This window comes from Salmo salar, chromosome ssa25 (assembly GCF_905237065.1).
Source record: "Salmo salar chromosome ssa25, Ssal_v3.1, whole genome shotgun sequence".
NCBI lineage: Eukaryota > Metazoa > Chordata > Actinopteri > Salmoniformes > Salmonidae > Salmo > Salmo salar.
In genome coordinates this window covers 18,607,702-18,627,249 of record NC_059466.1, presented here as the reverse complement: position 1 = coordinate 18,627,249, position 19,548 = coordinate 18,607,702, and the positions used below count along the sequence as shown (strand labels likewise).

General features: G+C 40.9%; 1 protein-coding gene across 2 annotated transcripts in view; it reads right to left on the bottom strand.

Moving 5' to 3' along the window:
• Nucleotides 1–275: 275 nt before the first annotated feature.
• The window catches only part of LOC106586325 (methyl-CpG-binding domain protein 5), a 53,300-nt gene continuing 34,027 nt past the window's right edge, over nt 276–19,548 (bottom strand). For both annotated transcript variants that reach the window (XM_014173499.2, XM_014173500.2), the window contains exons 2-10: nt 16,936–17,628; nt 15,363–15,465; nt 15,003–15,177; nt 12,109–14,349; nt 6,705–6,979; nt 4,754–5,800; nt 3,406–3,482; nt 3,220–3,295; nt 276–3,069 (exon numbers count right to left, since the gene is read on the bottom strand). In XM_014173499.2, the coding sequence (XP_014028974.2) occupies nt 3,007–3,069; nt 3,220–3,295; nt 3,406–3,482; nt 4,754–5,800; nt 6,705–6,979; nt 12,109–14,349; nt 15,003–15,177; nt 15,363–15,465; nt 16,936–17,045 (4,167 nt within the window). In that variant the 5' untranslated portion in view covers nt 17,046–17,628 and the 3' untranslated portion in view covers nt 276–3,006. The remainder of the gene's footprint in view (nt 3,070–3,219; nt 3,296–3,405; nt 3,483–4,753; nt 5,801–6,704; nt 6,980–12,108; nt 14,350–15,002; nt 15,178–15,362; nt 15,466–16,935; nt 17,629–19,548) is intronic.

Here is a 19,548-nt window from a genome sequence, read left to right as displayed (position 1 = left end):
TAAGCTCCAAAATGTTGCCAATCATTTCAAAAGTTAGAGGGTAGTTCTCGAACAATTGACAGATCACTTAACAGTGTGTAAAACATATCCTTTTGATACAAAATCTAATATTATTGTCTTTCACACTTAAACTGGCAATATAAAATACAGATGTGTTTGGAAATGTGTTGAATTAGGGTAGGTGGGTTGAAGTTAGTAGCTTGAAGGGGACAATCTGATGCAATGACTGGAAGAGACTATAACATACATGTACAATATAACAACGTAAGCCACAGTTGATAGAATACCTTTTTTATTGCAAAATGAATGCAATACTTTGTCAAATTTGTAAATCCCTTTCGAACAAACACCATTAAAAGATTTTGAACAAAGCATAATAGCCACCTTTTACTGCGTGTAATTTCAGGCACACTTTTCTAAATGTAAAACATTTCTGCTAGCGAAGCAGGAAAGGAAAATGCTACAGCTGTTATGTATTCAGAAAGATGTACTGAAAACTATAAGTACAAAAGATACTATGACGTTGGTGCTAAATTATGTGACTGTTACATTACCAATTGACTAACAATGCATATCACATTTAAAATTAAAATACTTTACAGAAATGTAAAATCTTTTCCCACTGTAAAACCATTAAAAACAACATGGGCCACTCAGCTTTTACCAAATGTTTTGAAATAAAGAGCATAAAAATGACATTTAAAACCACATTCAATAAATAACTCATTCAAAAACAATATTAGAATATATTTTGTTTCAATAAGGAGGGCAAAACATTTATTCCATTAAACACAATCACTCAAGATCACTACAATGGACAACAAGTTTGAAATGGAAGACATAAATAAACATTTACTTTGTCCATGGAATAGTGGTGGGCTCTCTTCATATACCCCCAATTTTAGGATTAAGAGTGCAATAGAATTATAAACAAATGCATGTAATGTTGATGACATAGCTAGGTTACCAAGTGTTAAAACGAGTATTACATTTTAGGATGCCCGGTTGTTCGGTTAGGATTGAACACAGATTACTTGATATTGTATGTTAAATAATAAAAATTAGACAAACATGTACATTTGTCAGTTTTACAATTTCAGATTTTCACAAGACTGATCAAATCAGAAGGTGCCCCTCCTGAGTCAGGGTATTAAGTACAGAAAATGAAGTTCACTCTTTTAAAATGAACATTTTACAATTTCTTCAGGCCGTGGGTATATACTCAGTGTTGACACAAGTAAGAAAAAAAGAACACTATATGCACATACAGAGTGTTCAAAATTGTACACGTCATAAATAAACACAAATATATAAATGTATATTTATAAACCACTGATGGAATATTTATCCATATATAGGCTGTTCATTTGTTTTAAGAGAAAAATATATAATACTCTAAGGCTTTTCAGAGCGTACAACTCTCATTAGTATTATTGCTAAGTAACCAATGTATATCTACAAATAAATATGTGAGTCATAAATAAATTATAAAGTACAAAAGCAAAAAACAATGAATATGAACAAAATGAAGGCCACTAATTCAATAGAATATTAAAAAGATAAATAATAGAAACTTAAAAGTCCTAACTTGTGATACGGCATAGCTTTGGCAGCTGGGGATTGTAGCATTGGATATAAGGCTCGGATCAAAGTTCACTCATACTTTCTTGGGTCGTTTAAAATGGTTTTGCAGAGCAAAGGAAACCAATGAGTATATTACTGATCTCTTCTGGCCTGTAAATGTGCAGTCCTTACTATTAAGGCATTTTGACCCTTGAAATGACACATTCAAGGGTAAAACACAGAGAAATGCTCAATTACATGATTTGATAGAGAAAATAAACAGCTTAATACTTTTTGCACCATTTAAATATGAACATAATTGTAGATTAAACACTAGTGGCAGAACCGTATATTACAACTGTTGCTATTGAATACTTCATTTCAGAATGCATGTACTGTATACTACAGAAATTAGTCTATACTTTACAATAACTCTTTTTTTTTTAAATGCACAAACACATACTGTCAAAGTCATTTTGCAGATATAACACAGGAAATCTGTTTATCAAAAATATTCAGAGAAAATAAATTTTACTTTGGGAGTACAAATAATGTAACTTAGAGGCATATTTCAGACTCCTTCCCTTGATGGCTTTTTCTTTTCTTGGATAACATGGATAAAAACAAGAACAAAGAAAAATGAAACGTAAGACAAAGAGAAAGTATTTGCATGTCCTATGTTCAGATAAAGGATATACTGTGGGTCTATCTTCAAGTCTTCCAATTTCCTTTTCTTGGGACTCACTCTGTATGCCTTCCCAGCAGGACAAGATCATCCTTACTGGCTGCATGCAAACGAGAATAGTGTCTGTTGAAGTTCAACATTATAATCCTTCAGCTGTTCAATGCTTAACAGCATGTTTCAATAGATCTGTAGAAGAAATTCCTTAATGCTGCTTTTCTTTTGAAAAATGAAATCTCTGGCCTCACAGTTTTGTGAAAAATAAAAACATAGGAGAACCAGATATAGTTTTGTATTGATATGTACATAAGAAATTAGCATTAAGTCAACTCAATGATAAAACTGAACAATATATACAATTAACCACTGAAAATAATGTTGTACTGTTTTCCTTTGTCTATGTGCATAATCTAAAATGCATCAGAAATATTTGGACCAACTATTTCCTTATATGTAGAATCTCATTTTCCATAAGGACAAGCTAGCTGTGGATATATCACAGCTACTATTTTGCAGCTAGGTTCCTCCATCCTTTCTTGTACTTTCTTCACTGTCAGTGTCTTGGTGGTGGTCAAGGTGGGAGGGTTGACTCTGATTGTAGCACTAATCCAGTTGGACTAAGTACCAAGCTGATGCAAAAGAGAAGACAACGGTCACTACTATTGCACACACTGGCTAGCGATTCCACATCGGCTACACAAGACCCATTGGCTAGATGGACCGCTACCCAGCAGGACACCAAAGGGTCCACACATTTACTGTCATCTGGAGATCTTCCTCCTCTTGGGTTTAGTGGTCTTGACTTGTCTGTCTCTCTGTGATATCTGGTGCACCAAAGAAATGGGGGGGGGTTGGAACACCATCTTTAGATAGACTGTAGACATAATGACATAATGCACGTTTGGTAATTACCGAAAGGTAATCTCTAAAGAGGTGTGTACAGTACACACAATAACCAAAATTGGAATACTCACATTGCCTGTCATCTTATCCAGCTCACACATAGCCTCCTGTATAGCAGCCTCTAGGTGGTTATTCCATTTTCGACCACTGTAAGAAAGAGAACATATTTCTATTACTTTACCTCATCCTTCATCTGATAAAAACAATGTGCAGGGACAGAATAAAGAATAATAGCATATTAATCTAGGGTAATTTACTTTCTAGTTATCTTGTTTGCTTTATGTAGTGTGTCCAGATCCTCTGTTAGTGTCCTCTGGAACTTCTCTGACTCTACCTGAAGGCAAGTAGAAACAACATTACCAAACACCGGGGGAATGAAACCAAAACACTACATGTTGGTAGAGCATGGCGCTTGTAACGCCAGGGTAGTGGGTTTGATTCCCGGGACCACCCATACGTAAAATGTATGCACGAATGACTAATCTAAATGGCATATTACACAGCCAAGTGAAACCAAAAGCACATTACTCTGTCCACAGAACAGAAGTTCTAAATGTACATTACTATGTCCACAGAACAGAAGTTCTAAATGTACATTACTATGTCCACAGAACAGAAGTTCTAAATGTACATTACTATGTCCACAGAACAGAAGTTCTAAATGAGTTTGCAGAATGACTCAGGTCAAAGCAATCAATGACTTTATTTCACAATTATAATGACTCAACTTCAATAAAGATTTATTATCTAATGACTAACTTGCAAGTTACTTTAACGCCAGGTAAGACAAAGAGCATTCAAACATTTTCGAGAAAAAAAAAGAGGCAGCATCTTGTCCTATCCTTCCAAACTGCTTTTAATTTTATTCACTGAACACAATGGGTCAGATTCATTAAAATAGCTGTCCACACAGGCTTGTAAAAGGGATGGATATGGCAAATTCATCCACTATTGCATATTATCTGCACAGTCAAACTAGGCATGAAACCAAATTGAAATATCACCTATCCCAAATGTTAGCCTAAATAATATGGGTAAATCCAGGAAAAATGTAATAAAGTACATTCCCCCAAGGATTCCCACATTGAAGTTCCTGCACAGTAGCTCTCGAGAAAAAAAGGAACAAAACACAGTAGGCAGTGAATAAATGAAAGCAATGGATATCGACAGGCAGGTGAAAATGGTGGTAGAATGACCTCTGGGAAGGTCATTATGCTGTTTTACCCTGATGTTAATTCCTTGGCGTCTCAAAGGCTTTTGACAGTGTCGCAGGGCAGAATTGGGGTGTTTTTTAATGCAGAACACTGTGGGAGATCTTCCCTCTCCCTGTCATGCTCTTCGTGAGGAATATATCATCTTTCAGGGACTTGCCATGCCTGGTGCCTACACATTTTTAAACTCCCCTCTTATACAAAGCATTATTTTGCCATAAAAAAAAACTGCAACGGTAATGTGTACAGTAGTACTAGCAGCAAAAGTTTAATGCAAAATTGTGTTGAAACTGAGGCTGGAATTGTGGCAAAGACCTCCACTTCTTTATCCGATGTAGTCATATGACCAATCATAATTGATCACACTAAAACACTGAGTACACAACAAGCTCACCTTTCCGTGCATGTCATTCACCATCCCAGGGGAGTAAATGTGCCCCTCACTTCCAATCTTGCCTGGCCATGGAGGGAAGCCTTTGCCCTGGCCCCAGAGTAGATCTCCTGGGTAGTGGACCGGAGTTCTGGGCCTGTGGTGGAGTGGGAGCCCCTCACTGGAGGAGGGAGAGTCCCCAGGCCTCAGGTCTTCCTCGCCGCTCAGGCTCCCGTTCAGGTGCCCATTGTAATGCCCATTGTAGTGGTTCCCATTGAGTTGGCCATTCAGATGTTCGTTGTAGTGGCTGTAATCCTTGGTAAAAAGGCCCTCTGGTGGGACAGAGGAAGAACCAGGGGACAGGCTGGGGTGTCTGGAATGTAGTCTTCCCGAGGTGAGGACCCTACCGTTGCCGTTCATATGGGCATACAAGTCACTGGGGAAGTGCAGTGTTGTATGATCCTGAGGGCCTAAGTGGACCTGGGCCTGACTTTTGGGCCTCTCTGGGTAGGTGCCGTTTCTGCTCTGGGCTAAGGAAAGCGGTTGGAGGAGCTTGTCATTACGCCACAGACCAGCCTGCTCCTGGTCCTCCGCCTGCCCATCCCATTGTCTTCTCTGGGCTCCGTGTCGCGGTGAGCGGAATCTGGCAGGAGCATCCATAGCAACAGGGGAGAAGCTGTTGTTCCTTTCAGGGGTCTTCTTGCGTGGCCGACCCACCTTGGGTTGGTGTCGGGGCTCTGGCACTGGCTCCTGATATGAGCGAAGGGGGCCATGAATGACAGAGTTAACCGCATTGGAGAGGTCGACAGGCTCGCCGACAACAGAAGCAGCGAAGGTACCGCTAGCACCTGTTGATGTGATGACATTAAACGTGCTCTTGCTGGCCGTGCCCATCGCTGCTCTGTGGATGGTATCAATAACTTGTCCCCCACCACCTGGAAGGTCCTGGGGAGCCTGGTATTCTTGATGACCCTCCTGGAGACAAGGGGCACCGGGTTGGGACATGGACATCATCCCCGGTCGACTCATCATAGTTCTGTTTGGCAGTGGAATCGTCTCAGGCAAATCCACCTGTTACAAAAAGAGAGGGAGACGTTGAAACATGTTGAAAGTAGCTAGGTTTCCATCCAATTTGCGACAGATTTTCATGCAAGGGATGTGTTTCTATCAAACAGACTTTTTGCGGATAAAAGCTGTGCGTGATGACATAGTGCACATTAAAAAAAAACTTTTGCTGTTAAATTCCCATGTACCAGAAGAAAAAAAACAAGTTAGATGGGTTTCCACCGCATTTTCATCTTTACTGATGGTTTTGTCAACAAAACTGTTACGTTATATTGCAAAATATGCGAGGTGTTGGCACATGCGCTTGTAGCCAACACCTCACAGATAGTGTGGGTAGGCTAACTACATTATGAGATTATTATGGATAAGAGCAATATTATTTGTATTTGACAAACGGCAGCCAAGCATCGATCATCATGTCACCAGAACATGACCCTCGATATTTATTGGAAAGGAGCATCAAGCTCATCATCTTGCACATTCACCACCCTGTGAAGTTAATCATAATTAATTTAATCTGTAGCCTAATAAACTGCATGGTTTCCCAAGTCGCAGTGGGAGGACCACACAACATATCATTGTGTGACTCCAAGTTTACTTCGATATAATGGTTATTATATCAATATTTGCACAAGACATTTCCACTGCCATTTCACGCATAATACATTTTTCCGACACAAAAATGTCCCACAATGTCAAACAAACAAATTGTCTGTCGGCATTTTTTAAATTGTACCGGCATTTCATGTTTCCATCAGCCCAGTGGTGACTTTTTTCATGCGTCATTCAAGAAATGTTGAATGGAAATCAACAATAAACATCCCTAAACTACAGAACAAACATACAAATTACACAGAAAGTCACCACAATTATTTTGGGGCTTGAACTGGAAGAAAACAGAATGTCTGACCTGGAAGCTCTGAAGGAGGCTGTTCATGGGGTTGGAGGAGGCATCATCAGGGAGAGGGGCATCAGGGTGGGAGCCTTGGCACTGGAATCTGTGCTGCTGCTGGCCCTGTATGGAGTGCTGACCCAGACCCTGGGACAGACCCTGATGCTGGCCCTGAACAAGTGGTTGCTGTCTCTGTTGTTGCAGTATATGGGCCTGGCTGTTCCTGATGAGAGACTGAAGACTCTCCTCTCGGGCCTGCCTCAGCTCACAGCTCAGAGAACTACTGCCCTCACCTGCACAAAGAAAGAAAGAAAGAAAGACAGAGACAGAGAGATAGAGATAGAGACAGACAGACAGAGAGAGACAGAGGGACAGAGACAGAGAGAGAGAGACAGAGAGAGAGAGACAGAGAGAGGCGTGAGAAAGGTGCGAGAATGAAAAGTGAAGTGAGGGAGCGGGAGTAGAGGAAGATCTGATCATGAGGACAACACCACTCTAAGCTATTTGAGTTTTTTCAAAGATAAGCAAACCAAAGGGACAGTAAGAGAGAATAGTGTGAAAGTAACAAAACAAAAAAAAGTTTAGCCCAAAGTTTACTCCCATTTACTTCCCTTGACTTGTGAGGACTTGATTGAACAAATAAGACAGTAAAATGAAACAGACAAGATAAGTGAGAAAATAAAGAAGACTTATGTTGTTGAAATGTAAACCAAAGTGGTCAACTGTGGTTCAGTTGGGCTTCCCTGACTACAGACTGAAACTTCAGGCCAATTATAGGTATTTCAGACAAAATATAGCTCCTGACTCTTAAATCAAGAAAAATCTATGAGTATATAAATCTTGGATGTACACTTCTAGAAGCCCAGCCATAGATGGATATCCATACATTACCTCAACATCGTCAGCAAGGGATTTGGTATAGAACAGGAGAAGTAGCCAATAGTAGCAGTGAGTGACAAAATTAGGATTCTAATGCTTTTGAAATAAAGGTTCATTTTACAAAAACGGTTGACAAACCTCAACAAAGTAGCCAGTAGCCACCATGATCCGCTAACTGACGGTTTCGAAGGACATTTCCTGAATCCACAGAGCTTGGACACGAAGTGAATGTGATCATTTGTGCGGAGCTCCTGTATCGAAACAGAAACGCATCCCATGTTTATGGATGAGTGGCTCTCACTGTAAGGGTAAGCGCTCCCTACTTTCTGGTAGCTCGCTAGTGACTTTTTTGACATTACTGTGAAAGTGCATAAAATACAAGATCCACCTAATGTAATTAGCCTACACTAAAGGCTCAGCTGTCTAGATACATTCGACTCCTGATAAGTGCACATATCAAAAGGAAATGCAAGCTCTATTCAAGTGGAGTGCACCTCACGAGTCCCAATTCAAATATATTATTTCGCTTTTCTTGTGCTACTGCCGGCTATCTGCAATCACAACAATCCCAAGCCATTGCGTACATCAGAAGTCAACTATACATCATATAATCAAACTAAAGCTAAGAGAATGTACCTAGACTAAATGCCACTACCTGCAGTGATAACCCTATATTTATTTAGCTACCCTTGCCACCGATGCTGAAAGAAATCCTAGGGGAAATACTGACTAGCCGTTGGATATTACTTATCACCCAAAAATAAAATGACAGAGACAATAAGAATTCAGTTCATATGAGGAAATCAGTCAATTGAAATAAATTCACTTGGCCCTAATCTATAGATTTCACGGCTGGGAATACAGATATGCATCTGTTGGTCACAGATAACTTAAAAAATAAATAAAATGGGCCTCAGGATCTCGTCACGGTATTTCTGTGCATTCAAATTGCCATCGATAAAATCCAAATTGTGTTCGTTGTCCGTAGCTTATTCCTGTCCATACCATAACCCCACCGCCACCATGGGGCACTCTGTCAGCGTTGTGAACATCAGAAAACCGCTCACCCACATACACGTGGTCTGCGGTTGTGAGGCTGGTTGAGTGTACTGCCAAATTCTCTAAAATGACACTGGAGTCACCTTATGGTAGAGAAATTAAGATTAAATTATCTGGCAACAGCTCTGGTGGACATTCCTGCAGTCAGCATGCCAATTACGCACTCCCTCAAAACTTGCCACATCTGTGTAATTTTATTTTACCTTTATTTAACAAGGCAAGTCAGTTACGAACAAATTCTTATTTTCAATGACGGCCTAGGAACAGTGGATTAACTGCCTTGTTCAGCGGCAGAACGACAGATTTGCACCTTGTCAGCTAAGGGATTCTAATCATCTTGTTGACATGCCACATCTGTCAGGTGGATGGATTATCTTGGCAAAGGAGAAATGCTCACTAACAGGTATGTAAACAAATTTGTGCACAACATTTGAGAGAAATAAGCTTTTTGGACATATTCTGGGATCTTTTATTTCAGCTCCTGAAACATGGGATAAAACTTTATAATGTTGCTTTTATATTTTTGTTCGGTGTATTTTAATCTGGTGGCAGAGTTTATATCCCACTCATCCTCCCAACCACCTAAAACCATTAAGAGCAAACCATCTCAGCAATTAGATCAATATTACACAAGAGGGCACTTTTCCCAGTGTAATCCAACCCCTGTTCAACAATATTGTTTTTACTAAAACATTAAAGCTGCATAATACACCTTTTTTTCTAGAGCAAGTCTACATCTTTTACATCTAGCTAATACGTTTTGTATTTTGAACTTTTTTGAGTTTTGAGTTTTGAACTTTTTTGTTGTTGTTAGGTTTGATAAATGTGAACTTGCTCATTAGTTAGCTAGCTAGCAAACGTTAGCTTGCTAAATGAGCCAGGCAGTCACGCACACTTCATATGAAACAAATGGGGTGGTAAGTGCAGCACATTGCACACAACACTAAATGCTTTACCAAGCTAGCTATCTAGCAAGATGAATAAATACTTTAATTCACTCTTCATTACCCCATACTACCAATGTCAGTTTGCTTGCAAAGCTAAACTAAAGTTAGCTAAACGATTAGCATCACCATTTGGCAATTAGCACAAGATAGCTGGCTAGCTACTGCACTGACTCTCGGCAGCTAACAGGCAGTTGCTTCATTCAAAAATGAATCCCTTGCGATTTAATTATGTTGCTAACTACACTGGTTATCTAGTTGTGCCCATCTGGCTAGTATCAACAAGGGTTTAATACAAATTCTAGCTATCTAGCAACATTAGCACAACTTGCTTATTAGCTAACATTCGCTATCTACAGCACACACAAGCCAAACATCGCTTAACCTGTCTGGGCTAGGGTGCGGTATTTTCACGGCCGGATAAAAAAACGTACCCGATTTAAACTGGTTACTACTCTTTCCCAGAAACGAGAATATGCATATTATTAGTAGATTTGGATAGAAAACACTCTGAAGTTTCTAAAACTGTTTGAATGGTGTCTGTGAGTATAACAGAACTCATATGGCAGGCAAAAACCTGAGAAAATTCCAAGCAGGAAGTGGCCTGTCTGCGAATTTGTAGTTCTCCATTTGCTTCTCTATCGAAACTACAGTGCCCGTGGGGTTATGTAGCACTTTCTAAGGCTTCCATTGGCTCTCTAAAGCGTCCAGAAAGCGGATTGAGGCGTCTCCTGTCTCTGGGCAGATAACAGGAGCACAGTTTGTCAGTGGACTGGCTGGTGACTAAGAGATTAGAAATGCGCGTTCACGAGACCTCGCCATTTTTTCTCTTCCTTTTTGAATGAATACAGCATTGTCCGGTTGGAATATTATCGCTATTTTACGAGAAAAATACCATAAAAATGTATTTTAAACAGCGTTTGACATGCTTCTAAGTACGGTAATGGAACATTTTGTCATTTTTTGTCTCGAAATGCGCTCGCGCGTTACCCTTTGGATAGTGACCTGAACGCACGAACAAAACGGAGGTATTTGCACATAACTATGGATTATTTGGAACAAAAACAACATTTGTTGTGGAAGTAGCAATCCTGGGAGTGCATTCTGACGAAGAACAGCAAAGGTAATACAATTAATACTAATTCTGAGTTTAGTGAGCCCCGAACTTGGCGGGTGTCAAATTAGCTAGCCGTGATGGCTGAGCTATGTACTCAGAATATTGCAAAATGTGCTTTCGCCAAAAAGCTATTTTAAAATCTGACATAGCGATTGCATAAAGGAGTTCTGTATCTATAATTCTTAAAATAATTGTTATGTATTTTGTCAACGTTTATCATGAGTAATTTAGTAAATTCACCGGAAGTTTTCGGTAGGAATACAATTTCTGAACATCACACGCCAATGTAAAAAGCTGTTTTTTGATATAAATATGAACTTGATTGAACAAAACATGCATGTATTGTATAACATAATGTCCTAGGAGTGACATCTGATGAAGATCAAAGGTTAGTGCTGCATTTAGCTGTGTTTTGGGTTTTTGTGACATATTTGCTTGCTTGAAAAATGGCTGTGTGATTATTTGTGTCTATGTACTCTCCTAACATAATCTAATGTTTTGTTTTCGCTGTAAAGCCTTTTTGAAATCGGACAATGTGGTTAGATTAACGAGAGTCTTATCTTTCAAATGGTGTAAAATAGTCGTATGTTTGAAATATTGAAATTATAGCATTTTTGAGGTTTTTGTATTTCGCGCCACGCTCTTCCACTGGCTGTTGAATAGAGTGGGACGCTAACATAGAGGTTAAGAAAGCTACTGCCACACTGTGGTCTGGACTATTTTTAACAAGGCTTATCCAGGGGGTTGATCTGTGCTGTGACAACACACCATTATCCTTGGTGTGTCTGAGGCTTTAAGTTAAATCATTGTTTGAGAATATGACTTAGTTTAGCTGAAAATGGGTTAAACAAATTAGAACAAGAACAAAAAGCAGGAAAAATAAAGTATGATGTGAGAAACAAGTAGAAAAACATATCTGAACATTTTTGTCTGCCTGCTTGTAAAACATTTTTGCCTTTAAAGAGGTCTTGCACGCTGGCTTTAAATAGCTCACTTTCACTTGGCTGTGCAGAAGAAAATGTTTTCCAGTCAGCACTTTGATGAAAGATGCTTAAAGAGCGCAAGTGACAAAGACGGCAACAACATGAGACTGAATTTAATGACAAGGCCAAATAGTTATATGCAAAAAGATGGTCATATTCATATTTGTAAGGTAGTAACCTAATTCACCAATGGTTTTTTTGACCCCAAACATCTAGATGGATCATTGTAATAAAGTAGGCTACATCCAATTATTTTCAATAGACAAAAACTACCAATGTTTGCCACAAGGGGGCACAACACACATTGCAGCCTTTGCTTTATCACAAAAATGTATATATTTAGAGACTATTGACTTAAAACATAATATAAATCTATGATTTTGCTACACCTAGGATAAGAAGGCAATAGTCAACAAAATCAAGGAGAAACAGCTGCTTACCTGACTCAGAGAGGGCTTGGACCCCGCCATTGGACATCATGGGAGGCAATCCTGCCCTGCCTCTGAAGTGGGGGTTGCCTTGCGCCTGGGATGGTTTCTGATAAAGTCCAAACTGCTGCTGCTGGTGAGGGTTTGGGTTTCCCTGCATCGACCCCATGGCTGCATGTTGTCCACCATTGTAACCCAACAACCCAAAGTTTCCAGTTAAGGCGGGGTCCTGCATTTGGTTTATTGGCCTGTTGAATGGCTCCATGTTTAGATCCTGGCCTGAAATCTGACCTTCACTGTTCATGTTCTGGAAGCCACGGATCTTCGCTCTGCCCTGGATATGATGCCCCTGCAAGCTCTGCTGCAAAGTCGACATCTGAGGCAAAGCTTCCTCCAAGAAGGGAGATTTGCCAGATCTGGCCGGGCTTTGGCCCACGTGGCTTGGCCCATTGTGGCCACTTTGGTGGCTCATGGACTGGAGTAGCTGGGCCATGGAGGTGTTTGGGGGCAAACAACCCTGCTGCAACATTCTCCTCAAAGTCTCTGGAAAGCTAGATGAACTAGATCCAGAGCCACCCATCGGATGCTTGAGCACGTCGAAAGCCCTGTCATTGTTGATGCCACCACTGCTGCCATCATTGGACAGTTTGCGCTTGCGATTTGCCTCTCTCTGCTGAACCATACCCATGAGTTTGTCTCTTAGTGCTGCTCTTCCGCTTGGAAATTCGCTCGCCAATGGCCCAGGATTAGGTAGATATCTCTGGTTTAAAGTGCTGTGTCCATCTGGGTTCCCACCTCTGCCTCCACCAACTAGCCCTGGGTGTCCCAAACTGCTGCCACTGCGAGCCTCTGCGCCTGCACCCAATGTGCTGTCGGTATGTTTGTTTTGATTTACTAGCTGTGCTTTCGCTGCTGCTGAAAGTAGACTACTTGCTGGGAAGGAAGCAGGATTCTGCTGATCTAACATCTGCTTAAGGGGCATACCTACCGAGTGATTCTTTTGAAGGCTACTATCAGATCCGGGAGCTGGACGGTATATGGAGTTGGGATGCTTGCTTAGACCAATGTTCATCCCCCCTGGTAGTTGGTTGGGGGTATCGTTCAAGTGATTGAGTTTGTCCATCTTATATGCAGAACTTCGTGGCATTGCAGGTCGAGGGGACCCCGAAGAGGCCTGAGAGGACCGGGGAAGTGGCTTTGAACCCCCACAAGGAACCTGGAGCCCCGTGGGGTGAGCGAAGCTACCATGTTCAGAAGAACTGGACAAGCAACGTGAGCGGTGGGGTGACTCCACCTTGGTGAGGACAGGCCCAGCCATATGTGCTGGGGACATGATAGGTGAGGATGAGGCGGATGACAGGGTAGGGTGGTGCTGGACCCTATGGCCATGCCCAACAGGTCCAGACTTCCCAGTTGGCAAGGGCAGGTTGCTGGGCAAAGGGACACTGGCAGGGGGGATGTTTACATTCATTGGTGGTACCTGAGATTGGGCATTGTGTTGGAGGCCAGATATGTTTGGCACTAAGGGACCCTGGCTAGGAGCCTTGCTTGGAATTGGGTCCAGGATACCAAGAGGGTCCTTCTCAGAGGTCACCTGCTTTTTCTGCAGGATGCAGGGAGGGAGCTGAGACAGGGAAAAGTGCGACTGTGGGTGGCATGCAGGCTGGGGCTTGTGTTGAAAGTCGTGGGGGAAGCTGCAGGAGGGCTTCTGCATATTGAGGCTTTTGGCATTGACGGCAGGGGAATTTGGTACATTAGTCCTTCCTGACATGGCACACGAGGGCTGGGAGGCCGAAGGCGAGCCGTGGTGCAGGATACTGGGTGGTGAGAGATGGGTAAAACGATCACCGTTCATATGGGCAGAGTGTGGGCTGCAAGCTCCATGAAAACCAAGCATATTGGGGTCAGGACTCCCCAGAGGTTCAGTCCTTGGGGAGGGAGCCCTATCACCATAATGCTGTGAGCAACATGAGGTGGAGGAGGAGGGGCTGAGCAGGACACTGTGGCGGCTGTGATAGGGTGAACGTTGTTGGCTACTACTGTGTTCGCTGCCCCCCAGCCTTGTCCTGCTGTACCCCAAGTACAGATCCCTCTGAGGGGGAGAACCCAGTTCATGGTTATAGTACTGTTGACCAGAAACTGACATTCCTGTCTTGTTGGGATTCCTGACATCAAGAGCCACAGAGTTGGGTGGACCATTGTGCATATTGTTCCTTATTGCTTGATGACTCAAAGGACCCATAGCTGCAGTGCCTACAAAGCAAAGTAAACTTGTATCAATCTTTGAAATTACTTTTATCATCTCAGATGAGATAATTATATGGAATTAATTCAGCATCGTCAATTCAGACCTTACAGAAATTCCCAAAACAAATAAACCAAAAACAGTTCTGAATTGACAACAGAAACCCGATCTTTAGAGCAAACATAAAACAGCAGCTAGGCAGACAGTTGAATCTAACTGATATGTGTATGCATGTTCTTCAGACAGCGTCACATTTTCGCTTCTTTTTTACAACATGCTGACAGAGCAGCAATTCACTGCAGTCCTTTGCTGTGAAAATACTGCACAGAGCAGATGATTTCTGTCTGAGCTGGTCTCAATAGGTCATAAGGTTATTCTCTTTCATTAAACATTTCTATAGGCAATATGTTAAAACAGAACAAAACTGGCTGAGAATGCACAGATTGTCATATCAAGTGACACCGATTGGAGAGTAAAAGCCATTAAGTGACATTGGCTTTCATCATCAAATATCATAAAGGACTGGTGTTTAGGCCTATTTCAGAATTTGATCAGATATGAGACATCGAACTTCATAATCAATCAATAAGTCACACAAATGGATGGATCTTTCCTAGGGAGCTAGTTTGCATCTCAGATTGACAATATTTCTTCCACATACCAGTGCCAACACCCTGACTGGCCAGAGCGGGGTGTGGTGACTCCATGCTCCTGTGCAGGGTTGCCACGGTGATGACCTTCCTCTTGTGGATACACAGCTTGGTGACATGAGCATCGGCTCTGGCATCCTCAGCAGTCCTCTGCTTGACAGCCGCCCCAGTGTCAAAGTTGAATATCTGAGGGGAGTGAAAGATGTTAGCGTCTGTGTGTGCCTACTCTTATCAATACACTATACATGTGTCACTTCCTCTCTCCTCCAGTCCTGGCTACAGTAAGAAGTGTGCTAGTGTTCAGTAGTGCATTTTCCTTTGAACTTAATGACCCATCTACCAGGACTGGCCCCACATTCAGGCTTGCTCACCTTATGAATGATGAGAGGACACTCCAGGCCACACTTACAGGTGCCATCAGTCAGCAGGTAGCTCTTCACCTGCTCCAGACAGGCTAGGACTAAGCCACTGGGACTGGAATGTGGAAGAGGAGAGATTGTGAGTGACCAATGTAACAGCATAGCACAACCATTGCTAAATAAAAGACAGTTTGCATCTGAAATGCCCCCCCTATTCCCATAGTAGGCTTATTGTGGTTCTGGTCAAAAGTAGTGCGCTATACAGGGAATAAGGTACCATTTCGGGCAAAACCATACACATTCAATTATATCAAATGACCTGGATAAAGTAGTCAGTCACAGCAAAAACGCAAATCTACCAAAACACAGGAGGAACGCAATACCATGAAAACAGCTCACCTTTATAATGACAAGTGCCATCAGCTTAAAAGGCTTGGTTCGAAAGAAAAAACAACAACATTCATTTCAAACTCAATGAAAGTAAGGGAGAGAAAGCAGCTGTTGGGTGGAATTATGGTGCCATAAAACATGGCTCCCGACAGCATTTCATAGTTTTTCAGAGGACAATTTTCTCTGTATGAGACAGACACTGATCTCAAACATTCTTCTCCTCAAGGCCATGTAGCCCAGATCTGCCCACCGGAGAGGGAATATACTTCATATGAAGAGGGAGGGAGGTAATATTAGACTCTTGAAACACTTCCCTTCAACCCCATGGACAGAAAATGGATAGAAATGACTTTTTCTGCCTTTCAATAAAGGTCATGGACTACAGCGTTATTGTGATCAGCCTTATTAGGGTAAAAGACAGATATGACAAGTCGTTCCACCTCAAAAAGCACAAGAAAGAGGATTGTCACCCACCATCCCAGATTCATCTGAAATTGTTTCTGTAGTTAGAAACAAATAAGATAAGCATTCCTGCAATATTATTTTGTTGGAAAAAAAATGTATCCCTGAAAAATTTAGTTAATTGATTGCAGCCAAATTGCCCATTTCAATTTGTTGGATTTGTTAAGCTACTCAATAAACATAGTACCAATCATTCGATTTGGACCAAACCTCTGGATAAAGATTAAGACGTGAGGATTCCAAATTAATGGACAAAAGCTACCCATGGACCCCCCAAACCCCACACCAAGCCCACCCCAACTGCCAGTGTACAGTATTAGTTCTCTATGTTTGACAAGTAGTATGAAGCTGCGGCTTGGAGTACTGTTTATTCATACTATGTAATGTATTCATAGTGAGCTTGGTGATGTTTTTTTCCCCATTGTTCAGAGAAATTTGCCATAGAAGTCGCTTGCTTCCCCCCCCATAAATTAGTGTGAAAGTACCAGGTTTTGCCCTCTAGATGCCACTGTTCCTGCTATTGCCACACCCTTTTATATATATATATATATTTTTTTTTTAATCAATAAACACACCATATCAAATGGTAAGTTACATGAAAAGATTGAGCAGAAGAAAATTGGGTGAATATTAGAAATTGGTTCTGTAGAAGGAAAGAGTTCATTACCCTAACTTCCGATTGGGGAGACGAGAGACCACAGGCTAGTTTAAATAGAGGTAGAGCAGGTCTTACCTTATGTAGACAACCCCGCTGTGGGTGATTCGGCGCTGCCAACCTATAGGGACTTCAGCCAGGGGCAGCTTCCCCTCAGCACACAGCCCCTCCTTCTTTGTTCTGTTCATTGTCCACTCCTTAGGTCCACACAACTACACCCTTGCGATGTGAGATATCACAAGTTTGTCAGAGAGCTCAGACTAGTGTGCGTCATCCTGGGGTCTCTCAGGAGTAAACTGACCAACCAAGAGAGGATGAGCTACAACAGCTTCGCTGATGGAACTGCCAACTGCCAATCCCACCGTCGCCTGCCTCTTCCGTGGACAGGTTCACTGAGGAACCAGACTTTTGAGGCCCTTCGTCCCCATCCTATTTATTGTCGACATGTTTAAAACCCCATTTTCATCAATGTTTTTGTGAGGAGGCCATGGTAGTGGTGGGGGGACCTGGGGACATTGGGATGAGTGGTCTGAGGGAACTTGAAGTAGAGTTGCCCAAGCTACTTCTCTCACAGATGTTTCACTTTCAGTTTACAGAATCTGCTATTGGACAAATCTGGATGGATCTGGTCATGATATGATGACGTGAGTTCTGGCTGACACTAACTGCAGCTGCTGCGACCTTAGAACTCATAGTTGCAGGATCCGTCAGCATGACATCATCCCAGAGTTGATAACGGATAAGAGCAGACACTGTCCCATATATTCCAACCTGTAAAACAAGTCAAAAGTAACACGATCAAATTGACTACAAAAACTTTTGGGAATATATTTCTATCCTACATAACAAAAGGAGTATTGATCTTATTGAGAAGAATATTCCTAAAAATATCCCACACAAGACAGGAGTGATCCCTCATGAAACCCAGAAAAAAATTATGATTTTGGGGATTTTCACAAAATGTAATCCATAGAATGAATAGTCCTTTGGAAGGATTGTTGACATATTTTGGACATTTGTATCTAATAGCATAATTGGGAAATAATTACTCAAAGTTGGGATATTTATTGCATTTTGGCCTTACCCGGACCTCCTTTAAAACTCCATGGTGTTTAATCTCTAGGTGCTACAAAGTAAATTGGTTTGGTGTCATAGGAAGCTTTACAGCTTGATGTTTACTTTGTAGCACCTACAGATTAAACAGTAATATTTTAAACTTCAATAACTTTTATAATAACTAATTTATGAATATAATAAAATACAACATTTAAGATGTAGATTTTTTTAAATATATTGTTAAATATATTCTATAGGCATATCAAAGTTCCAGAGTGGGATCTCTGCTCCTTTTAGAGTTATGATCCAATTTGTAAGGATTACCAACAGAGTGAATGTGAAAATGGATTCAAAATAGTTGCCCTCTGCTGGTGATTTGCAGGATGTGCAAAGGAGGGCTGTGGTTGGTTACATTGCCTACTATGCCAATTTATCCATATAAAATGGGCCATAACTTTAAAACTATCAGAGATCCCACTCTGGAACTTTGATATGTCCGTAGAGTATATTATGTTCAACAATATATTTCAAACATTTGTATTATTTTTTATATCGATGTTTATATTTTTCAATATTCATAAATTAATATAATTTTTTTAAAATCAAAATACTACTAATATTACAGAGCAAGCTGTAAAGCTTCATATGACACCAATTTTTACTTTGTAGCATTTACAGATGAAACATGGAGTCTTAATGGAGAAACACATCCAGATGTCCAAAATATGCCAACTCTGAGTAATTATTTCTCAATTATGCTTTTACATAAAAATTGAAAATATATGTCAACAATCCCTCCAAAGGACTATTCTATGGAATACATTAAGTGAAATTTCCCCAAATTATGGTCAGTTTTTGTCTGGGTTTCGTGAGGACTCACAGGCGTTCCACAACTTTTGCATAGTACCCAATAATGTCAAATCAAAGTTCACTGGTCGGTGTACAGACTTGTTGGCGTTATAGCAGGTGCAGGGAAATACTTATGTTACTAGCTCCAACAGTGAAATAGAATGTCTCGCAAATTCAATAAAAAAATAAATAAACTAAAACAAGATACAACAATCCAATGTAGATATATAAGAGTGAGCATGTGTGAAAATCCATGTGGTGTGTATAGACAGTATAGCATTTGGAAAAGAAAATGCTATGTACAGAAGTAGGGATATTAGGATGTTCGATGTCGAGAAAATATTATATAAACAGAATATGAGGTGACCAGCATTCAATGAGTCTATATACATGAGGCATTAGTTTCGAGGTGCAGGGCTGAGTACCAGGTAGGTAGCCGGCTAGTGAAAGTCATGTCGAAAAATGTTTTTCCCCGAGGTGTGATGTAATATGGAGGACCCGGCAAGCCAGCCTATTCCCTATAATGTAAACTCCAACAGAAATAACTTCAAATGTATAACTTCAAATTAAACCAAATCTTTTGCACTCATGACAACTGGTTTCAATTTATTTTCAGCCAAATTACAAGCCAATACTTTATGAATGTATTGTTACAAACCAAATTGCAAAGTTGCTAGCCAACTAAGCTGCTAACACTAGCCAGCCTTCTAACGTTACATTAGCACGGAATGAGTCAGCCAGTTGCTATCAACACCTAGTTTACAGCTACATTAAAGTAACCCAAAG